The following is a 10,746-nucleotide window of genomic DNA, read 5'->3' as shown; positions in this document are numbered from 1 at the left end:
TATAACAGGCCTGCCTATAGCTACTGTAGTGAGCCAGATAGGAAATAAGGCAGAATATAGACTTCCTAAGTGAACATGGGTACACCTGGACACTTAAGTCATACATCCAGCCACACTCTGCTCTATGGTTGGCTTCAAGGTAGAGCTGGATGGTACATCCTTTGTAGTCCTAGAATAGCCTCAGCAGCTTGACAGCTGTTGGAGTTCTTGCCGCTCTTTCAGTACAGTTACAGCACATTAATGCTGCTTCTCAACCCAGCTGTGCTTAGCAAACTGCCTAGTGTAATGAATCCCACATCATTTGCTATTGACTCTGAGAATGCTCTTCCTGTCATGTACACACATACTGTAAAATCACTAGAGGAAAAGAGTAAGACACAGCAATCATAGTCACAGTCTTAATGCTCAATAATTCCAACAATGTGTTTAGAAATAAGCTTTTATTAAGTAGATTAATTGAATTAGGCAGTATTGAATGTGAAGAAGAACTACAGAAATAGAAGTTTCACAACCAGTGTTAATTATATAATGCTATTTCAGTGGTTACCGATTTTTTGTTATCTAATATTCAGAATGCTCACCCTAAAATACATCGTCTTCCTAGTCCCAGAGAGTTTTCATGTGCTTGATTCTACCCTCTACCAGAAATTCCATTATAAAAGGACAGTTACTATGTTGCTGGCCAGCTGGAAGGTCCACATTTGGCTCTAAAGCTTTAGGACAGTTCGAATGCTTAAAATGAAAAAGAAAAAAAGAAAAAAGTTACAAATAAGTCCATTTTCTCCCCTTCTTTCCCCTCCCTTTTATTGCTGAGACATACTTTAACTTAACTTCTATCTCTTGTAAGAATGAAGTTATGCTTATGCCTACAATATTTATTAAAAATACTGGTTAAAAATGGGTTAGTAATGCTTGTTATCTTTGGTTTTTTTTTAGTCTCTCCCTCAATCAGATATACTCAAAATGGAAGCTTTTTCAGACAATGTGAGTGTCAGTTTTCAGTAGCTAGCCAAGAATATCAATCAGGAACATTAATATTTACAGGCATTCCCTCTTTTGGCTGCTTGGAGAATTTTAAGTAACTTTCATTATTAGTTTCATAAGACATGCTCATGTAGCAATAAAGCATTGAAATGATACAGAAGCAGTGTTTCCAATTGTAAAAAGTACAAATGCAGTTACCGTTAACTGACTTATCCAAAATAGGAATACATATGAGATAAAGTTACTACTTTGGAGAAAGTTATATACAACACATCAATATGGATTGAGATCAAATACAAAAATCATCCTGGTTTCTTGAGACAATGCTGGTAACTATTTATCCATCTGCAGATGAACCTAAATATGGATAAACACAGTTGCCTGCATTAGTGCAAATATGCAGGAAAATATTTTCTTTTTTACTAGAACATCTCTCCAATTTTTCCTCTTGTCCACCTGCTGATTCTTCCCTTCATTCAAAACACGTTCTTAAAAAGTATGTGACCTAGTCTGCTAAATAAGCTGGTTTCTGCTCTTAGAGGCACTGGTAGCTATCTCAATAAGAGTCTCTGAATTGCCAACAAATTACAGAGCATCTCATTAAAACTCTCTTTTAAATAAGAGGCCCGCTCTTGAAAAGATACAGCAGGACAAGCTTTAACACACCTCAGGCTAAAACTGTCTAATCCTTTCCCCTTTTCTGCATTAGATTTTAACCTGCAGATACAAGTTCTGCCACAGTATCCCCATGCTGGTCCCCATTTTCCCTCAAGCACATCTATTGCCCATATCTGTACAGGGCTTTACAAGGATCACCCGATATATCCTCTGATAAGAATACCCTACTTCGCACTGCTTTTGCAGGTTGATCACTACTTGCACGGTATACTGCTGTAAGGGCAGCAAGGCTCATCACACATCCAGCAGGTTTTTTACCCCAAGTAGGGTCACTTCAGTATGCAGTGGAGTTGGGCCTCACTAGGAAGTTTAATACAGCTGTGGCCTAAGTCTGCAGTATGAACAGTCCAAACTACCATTTATCTTAATAAAGGCAGAAACTGCTATATGTTCTACGACCCATCATATGAATGTTCTACCCCAGTTCAAACTGGAGGAAAAAAAAAAATTTTGAAATGTAACATATTAAAAGATCATTCCAAGTGATTGATTGTGCTGGTAATCTATCCTAAATAGTCTGAAAATATACTGAAATCTACTATTTAATTAAAATAGACTAATAGCTTAATGACTTGTAAAAATGTATTAATGTGAACTCCCCTTCAGTCTCTACGTTTCTTTTTCTGAGGAAGAATGTTTTAGCAATGTTGGAAGCCTAAGACTGACTTGTCCCCTTTATCAGCTTTACATACTTGCATATTTCCCTTATATATTGTTGCTCGCTTTTTACACTCTGCATTTTGGCATATGCCTAGAAGCTCAGAGAAAGTGTTTATCTCTGAATGAATGTGCGTGGTTATGTCAGCCTTTATCCTCCCTGTTTAAAACATGACAGTGGGCAGGGAACCTATATTTTGACAGTGTCTCATCAAGAAATGTCTTCTACACCTTTCAATATTATGAACATTACCTCTTTCCTGTATGCATCAGCTCAAAAGCCTCATTAATTTTGTCAAAAGGCAGGGTGTGAGTCACAAATTCATCAACCTTGATCTTCTTGGACATGTAGTCAGTCACCAGTTTTGGTACATTGTCTACGCTCTTCCAGCCTGAAAGACAGAAAGCATGCATTTGTTTTTCCCCTTTCCACCCACCTCAGAAAACAGAGAGAAAGTAAAAATGCAACCCTTACACGGGCACTTGTGTGATAAGTATGAAAAGGAATTGAGATCAGTGACATGTTTGTCCCTCCTGCTCTAGGCAGCCAGTGAGTAAGGAATGCAAGAGGACAGCTGGGTCTGGCAAGAGCAGACATTATCCAAACACGTAAGCGCACTAACCTTTCACTAGGTATTTTAGCATTCAACATAACTGCAGCCCTCACCTAGGAAAGCATGCACGAGGCATCTCTATCAGCCCCTCTATGTATCTTTATGACCCAACTAAGTTTTTTATTACTTGGAAAAGGGCAGTGTCATAATACATAAAGTTTGGATACCTCCATGAACTTCAGCAATTACTGAAGCCCCAAGTGATCGGCAGCTGTAAAAGTCTCAATGTGGTTTTGGTCTGACAGCAGAAAATGTGTATCAAGCACTTGTTGCTTTTTATTTTAAAGTTCTTTATAGCACATTCTCATGTTAACCTCACAATTTGCTTAGTGATTAAGCAACACAAACACATTTATGTGAGTTCCCATCTCCCCAAAGACTAGGTCCTTTCACTGGACCGAACTGAACCAAACCTTCCCTTGGTGATAAAGCAATCCCTCTATACCACTCCTTTAGTATATAGTATAGTGTATGAATAGCATATAGTTATATTCTCTCTTCAAAATATGTGAGGTATCATACCAATGTGTTTATTTGTAGCCTGTTAAGAGTCTTTATCTTAAAAGTCAACACAGCATTTATGAATAGCCTGTCAGTAGTACATTTCTTGCACAAGCAAAAGCAAGGCAGTGTGTTCTTCCCAGCTTTAACCCATAGTAAATTATTTTTATCCCCATACCAAAAGAGACTTACCTCCAAACGCAGTCCCTTTCCATGTCCGCCCAGTTACTAGTTGGAATGGCCGTGTGGAGATCTCCTGACCAGCAGCAGCTACTCCAACTATCACACTGACTCCCCAGCCTTTGTGGCAGGCTTCCAAAGCAGCCCTCTTCACAGATGGATAGGACAAAGCAGAGCGTTTATTACTAACGTTTATGCTGCCTAGACTGGCACAGGTTGCACTTCCTTTCCTCCAGTTAATGAATCACCACATTAGTATTTCAGGAACAATAAATACACTGAAAATTACATTAAATTTTCCATTGGTTCAGACTCCTTATACTGTTAAAGATTCGCTTTGCTCTTTTTATATCCCATCTGGCTTCCAGAGAAGTCACTCTGAACTCCCACTGGGAGCTGGGATAAACTATAATCAGAGACAACGTAGACCATGTTACTGACAGTTAGGAATGCTGTTGTAATTCCTGAAAACCTAGCCTTATATTCAGTAATACTTTTGCATTTCCAAAGGTTAAATTCATTATTTGAGGAACTGGGGAAATACTGAGCAGTCCTTGAGATTTTACTGTTCATTGTACAATATATTTTATGTGGGTTTTGTTAATTTTTCAACTGTCAATATGAAAACTCAGGATTTCAATGAACTCCCATTAAGGAAAAGAGTTTGTAAATTGTAAGTGCCATTTTCAACCTAAGAAGTAGCATCTGCTTTCATTACATAATTAGGATTGGATGTAAATTGGCCTTTTTAGTCATAGCAGTTACTACTATTTAAAAAAAAATAAATAAATTAGTATGGCATGTTTTCTGTAACAAGAAAGAGGCTCATTTTGCTATTTAGCTAAACAACCAAGTGGCAGCTAGCTATCCCCTCCCGCTACATACGACTGTTACGCAAACACTCACCATGACTCCAACATTACCAATGCACTCAAATGAGTAGTCTACACCACCATCGGTCATCTCAGCCAGCACCTCCTGTATGGGCTTCTTGAAGTCTTGAGGGCTAATGCACTCAGTAGCTCCAAACTCTTTGGCTTTGGCATACTTATCTTTGTTAAGGTCGATGCCAATGATCCGGGATGCTCCTGCTACTTTACAGCCCATAATAACTGCCAGCCCAACTCCTCCTAAACCAAAGACAGCACACGTAGAGCCAGGTTCCACCTAGGAGTAAAAAAAGAGCCATAAGCAACACAGAGAAAATTCATCCTTCCACATGAGTGGGAAACACAGGTTAAGTCGTCTGTAATGAAGGAAACATGGAAGCAAATATATATGGCTACAAGACATTATCACTTAGATAAGGGAAACTATACAGAAATTTCATCCAAAAGCTCTTTAGGTACTAAGCTTTTCTTTTTGCCTAAAGACTTGACTCCCATAACCTGCCTAGACTCGTGCACACTCACCTACCAGCTCTGTCTCACCCTGAGCTTCAAACTATCAGAATGACTTGCAGCAAGATGAATTGGAAAAGTAATTTATATATAGCTGGTATCAAAAGGGATGCAGAATCTTCTACCTGGATTTCCTCTAGAGGGCATCCAGTTCTTCTAACCTGATCTGGCCTTTATGGAGAAGTTAGAAATTCTTAGCTAAACTTCATCACTTGAAGAAGAAACATAAATTTGGTACATCATGTTTACAGTCCTAATCTAGTCCCTAAGCTATCTGTGTACTTTGGCTCAGATACAGTTACAGAGAAAAGCCGGAAGCAACCACAGCCTTTACCTTAGCAGTGTTAACAGCAGCCCCATAGCCAGTAGAGATGCCACAACCCAGCAGGCACACTTTATCGAGAGGTGCTGCAGCATCTATCTTGGCTAGTGAGATATCAGCCACCACAGTATACTCGGAGAAGGTGCTTGTCCCCATGAAGTGGTAAATCTGCTTTCCTTTGCAGGTGAATCTGCTGGTACCATCAGGCATGAGTCCTTTCCCTTGAGTAATTCTTAAGGCAAAGCAGGAAAGTACAGTCAGAGTCTTAAGCAGTAAATATTCTCACCAGACAGTATCTGTTAAGCAGCACAGAGATGCGGTTGCATACTTGCACCGTTATTTTTTTAGTCATTCCAATAAACCCAGGAGTTCACAGAAATTAGATGCTAAACTTCTAAAACTTCATGCTGTTAATTCCTCCACAGAAGCACTGAAAGAAATGGAGTTTATCAACGTGTTGATCTTGTTAGCTACCAATGCTAACTGCTTGTGCCATGGTACCACACCCCCGTCTTCACCTCCTTCAGTACACTTCCCTTGAATAGCACTTGTCAATTATGTCACTGGGGTTTTTGTTTGGGTTTGGAAGACTGTTTTTCAGAATGGGAGCTGGAAATTTAGCTGGGAAGCAGGCGTTAAGGAAAAAAGAGTTTTCTGTATAATTCTGTACCACTTGACAGCTTCGGTGTTGACTCCCAAGAGCTAAATTCCCTGAAGTGCTTCTCTTAAGTATGGATTAAATATGGAGTTATGTTTTCAAAGCTGTGGACACAAGCTAGCAGTTTACACCTTCACATACACGGAAACAGAGAAACAGATTTATTTAAGGCCAAAAAAGAAAAGAAATTTTAAGGAAGAATGGAAAGTAATGTATAACTGACTCCGTAAAACACATACTTTCCAAGTCATTAAACGATGCATCAACGATGACTCCTCTCAATTACTTTTGATAACTAGAACAGGTATACATTGAAAAAATACTAGAATGTGTGTTAAAATAAAAAGCATACAGACCTTATCTTCTGGCACAGATTTGTTTTAGGATTCTTACAGAACTTGCACTCTCCACACTGGGGGATGTATAGAGGGATAACAGTGTCCCCTAAGAAAAAATAAAAAATATTCTGTGGCTAGTTATCAAGTCAAGCAAGGCATTAGGAAAAAACTGAAGTTACTCAATTTTCATGGCTTTTATGTGAGCTTGTGTTCACTTAAAACCTTCTTTGTGTATTAAAAACCGTTTACAGCATAGAGTAGCATTGTTTATAGAGTGCACTAGATAAAACACTTTTCTCATGTCTGAGGAGACAGGCGATCAGAAGTTCATCATTCCAGAACAAACAGGAATGTTACTGTAAAACAAAACAACCCCAAACCGAAAGTGAACAACAAGATTAAACATTTTTAAGCCCTTTAATTAAACCAACAGGTAACAGCTATCGTTTGAAAAAAAAACCTCTTCTAACTAGATTGATCCAATTTCAAGTAAGAAATACGTATGCTGGGCTCTTTCAAGCATTAAACCAAGAGCACATTGAATACATTAGCGTTGTATCTCACAGACAAAAGAAATCTACACAGGCATACAACCTAGAATAAGACATTATATTAACTCCTGCAATATAGCATTTCAGTGGTCCAGTTTGACAGTTGACCTTGTAGTAAAGTAACACTTCTAAGGAAGGCAGAAAACTTGTAAGATATTTTCTTACCCGGCTTTACTTTTGTTACTCCTTCCCCAACACTCTCTACAATTCCTGCTCCTTCATGACCCAAGATCACAGGGAAACATCCTTCGGGATCAGCACCACTCAGAGTATAGGCATCAGTGTGACAGACAGCAGTGGCAACTATCTGTGAAGAAATATATAATCTGAAGCATCTTGAAGAACAGATCTAAATATTTCTCTTTGGTCAGAAATTCAGAACAACTGCCGGGACAAATTTGCCAATCTTGGCAGCGTCTGTGATATGGCCAACATATTTTCACTCCTGGCAAGGCACAGGAGTGCCAAGGCAAGGCACTTTTTCTTACTTTGAAAAAGTAAAGTCATGATAGTACATCTTTCCTCATTTCCATCAACTAAATTCTGATGTTGAAACGGGTAGAAGATGACATCTCGTTTTCTAAAGCTAGAAATCAGTACTCCAAGTCGTCTCAAAGTAGGTTGGCATCTCAGATTTGAAATAAGTTAGTCTCTCAAAGGTAAAATGACCAGAGAGACCACACAGAACTCTCAGTACTGCATAAATCCAGTTTAAGTCTTAAGCACCATGCAGAGACCCTTTCCACAAAGATAAATTTCACCTTAAGATATACTTTTTGGTAGATAGGGCTACTGGAAAGTCCTGATCAAGTCAGAAACTTTGGTGTGGGGAATCCAAGAGACCAACCACAGCTCAGACAGTAACTTCTGGCCTGACTGAAGTAAAATCCAGCATGTTACACAGCTGCAACGGGTCACAAGCTGCTGTCCTTCAAACAATATCAAAGGTGTTCTAGCTCAGATGTTTTATGGGAGCTTAGTCTGTAACAACTGGAATTGATCCCCAAGACTAGACATGATTTTTAGACCAGACTGTGAAGCGAGACCAGTAGAAATTAAAAGTGTTTTTCATAAACAGAAGATCTAAATACCGTAATTTTCTTCTTTGCAAAGCCAGCTGAAATACTAATGAACGAATGCTATCGATTCAACATTTCTTCCATTGGTAAACAAACTGTTCAGCTTTAATACGTAGTCTCCCAAAATACAATGCATACAGCTAACGATTGATTTAATTACCTTGATACGAACTTCATGAGCTTTTGGTGGAGCAACCTCCACTTCCTCAAGAGAGAGAGGTTTACCTGCCTCCCAGGCAACAGCAGCCTTGCATTTAATAACCTAAAAGACAAAAACAACAAAAAAAAAAGAGGACATCTATCGTATGGTTCATTTAAAATAATTCTTGTTCAGCCAAGTGAGAAAATGAGAGAAACACTACTGGCTTTTGGAAAGAACCCCAGATCTGAACTTCATAATTTCAGCACAAAGGTTTAATTGCCCTACATTTGCTTTCAGAAAGCTAAATAATAATGAGTAAACCAAGATCCGAAATTTGGATGTCATTTTCTTATTGAGCAAAAAACCATAATAAACCCAAGAGTGCTTAGGAGATACTCAAATACTGCAGTGAAATGAGCAACAGGAATGGAAAGATTGCATAATAAAAATGGTGGTTTAAAATAAGAGACTGGCATTCAAGATGTGTTCTTCAAACACAGAGTGTTTGAAGTTAAAAAAATTCAGAAAGCAAACTGGAGATCACATAATGGTCCCAGACCCACGTTGTCAAGAGTGAATTTCTCGTTTCTTATGAGGATGGCTTCTGAGTATGATTTTGGCAAGGAAATGCGTGTGCATGCAGCTGACATGCAAAGCCCTCCAGTGACGCGCAGGGACCAGAGAGATTTTGCTATATGGTTATTGTCAGCGAGTTATTGGGCACTAACACCTCTGCAGAGCCTGCGTGGATTACTGTTCGCAAGTCTTTATTCACTGCTTTCAGCACTGTGACAAATCCTGCTCTGCAACCACACCTATGCATCCCAGGAAGCTTTTCAAGCCAAATGGTGCAGAGCCTGGATGAAAAAGCAGGATTTATGGATCTGTAAACCCAATCTTATCAACAGGTACATATGCACAACTGACTGAGGAAATCAGCAAGCATTATAGCCATACAATCCAGAGCAGCTTCAGGTGCTGCAAGGGTAAGCATCTGGAGTACCCTCAGATGTCAGTTTTACAAAGCATGACTCCGGGTCTGTTCTTCAGCATAAAATGGGCAGGGCATCAAATAACCTGAATTTTGCTTTCTGACAGACACAACATCTTTCAGCAAATGTGATATGCAATAGCTTCCTGCAGGACACACAGACGAATTGTGAAATCAAATTCAAGACCTTATCTCCATAAAACCTGACAAGGAATGCTGTCGCAGACTAGACTGCTTTGGAACAGATCCCTTTGCAATCTACTCCAGAATAGCATCCATGTATTTTGGAATAATTCAGTTATACCAGAAGACTTGCACTGATTTTCTTCCATGCAAACAAGGTCTAAGCCATTGCTATGACAGTTCATAGCATGCACTATAAACCGATAAAAAAAAAAATGGCATTTTGTGTGTTCAAACTAGCACCGGTGTTCCCATAGAATCACTGAAAGGGGATTAATGCAAATTCCCAAGACCTGACAGACAGTCATCCAGCCTTTTTGAAATTTCACTGCCTGGAAGAAATAACAGCACCAAGACCACTCGTTGAGCTAGCCAGGTCTGATTCATCAGCTGCATATATAGGAGAAAATAATGGGTAGTTTATGACTTTATGTAATATTTTTGTTGTACAATAAGCAGTATCGGACTTTGCCAGAACCAGTTAACACCCTGGCTGTACCTATAATAGCAGGTGTTTATCTTGGCTTAAACTTGCTAAAATAAATACTGCCAACCCTAAAAGGCCTGAAGCTTTGTAACAGAAAACACGTACCCATCCCTACAGCCGGCAGGGGCCTAGATTGGACAGAAACACCCTTAATCCAGAACCGTGAATTCCCCTTGCCCTGCTTTTTATTACCAGGGTGAATATTGTAAAAATGGACTGAATGTGACTAACTGTGGAGTCACAATATGGGCATTCAGTCATGATCTCTAAATGTACCAAAGATTTTGCCAGAAAATCTAAATTCAAGGCACAAAGTGCAAGAGGAACCATCATTCTGTAAATCATTTACTGGTTTTCAATCCATCCCTCATCCTCCCCTCACGAAGTCACTTGTTCTCGCACAGGAGACTAAAATCTTAATTTCCACAAGCTTAATTAAGCACAGGATTAAAGAGGGGAGAAAAGTCTCCTTACGGGACAAGTTCCGATCTTCCTAAAACATTACACATCTGGAAGCATATTTTGAAATAATAACTTCCGATTCAGAAACTTTTAAAGAAGCTGACCGTACGCTCCTTACTGCCTTGTGGCAACTGAACGCGCACTGAGGAGCCAACACCTTTCCAGCCCGGTGTGCAAAGCCATCTGTTTTCCCCTTCCTTCAAGCTTATTAAGTAACACCTGTCCAAAGCCCACAGGAGAACATGCAAGCTCAAGGTCTTCTGCTTGTTCTTCCATCACCGTGACTAACGAACGGTCTAAGTACACAAGCGGAACCCTCAGATCCAGAAAACGCGCACGAGGGTTGATTATAACACACGGGTGGGGGTGGGGGGCGGGGGGAGCAATGCATGTATCCTGTTCCTAACCCTGCAAGTACTTGCAGCAGGAGCCTCCCACGCCTAAATAACGGCACTCATTTCTGCCGCACGCACCTTATACGCGTAGGACAGGAGTGAGGAGACGCCAGCCCAACGCCTG

General features: G+C 39.8%; 1 protein-coding gene across 1 annotated transcript; it reads right to left on the bottom strand.

Moving 5' to 3' along the window:
* Positions 1–425: 425 nt before the first annotated feature.
* Positions 426–10,700, bottom strand: LOC104071016 (alcohol dehydrogenase class-3-like; the record flags this gene model as incomplete). The annotated part of the gene is given in 9 exon segments (XM_009574883.1): positions 426–732; positions 2,573–2,711; positions 3,627–3,762; positions 4,521–4,781; positions 5,349–5,568; positions 6,351–6,438; positions 7,049–7,190; positions 8,123–8,224; positions 10,650–10,700. Coding segments are annotated over 9 exon segments (1,164 nt in total), but the record flags the coding sequence as incomplete, so codon positions are not given.
* Positions 10,701–10,746: the final 46 nt, after the last annotated feature.

This window comes from Fulmarus glacialis, unplaced genomic scaffold (assembly GCF_000690835.1).
Source record: "Fulmarus glacialis isolate BGI_N327 unplaced genomic scaffold, ASM69083v1 scaffold29463, whole genome shotgun sequence".
Lineage (NCBI taxonomy): Eukaryota > Metazoa > Chordata > Aves > Procellariiformes > Procellariidae > Fulmarus > Fulmarus glacialis.
The sequence above is the reverse complement of the archived record's forward strand: the minus strand, read 5'-3'. Positions and strand labels throughout refer to the sequence as shown.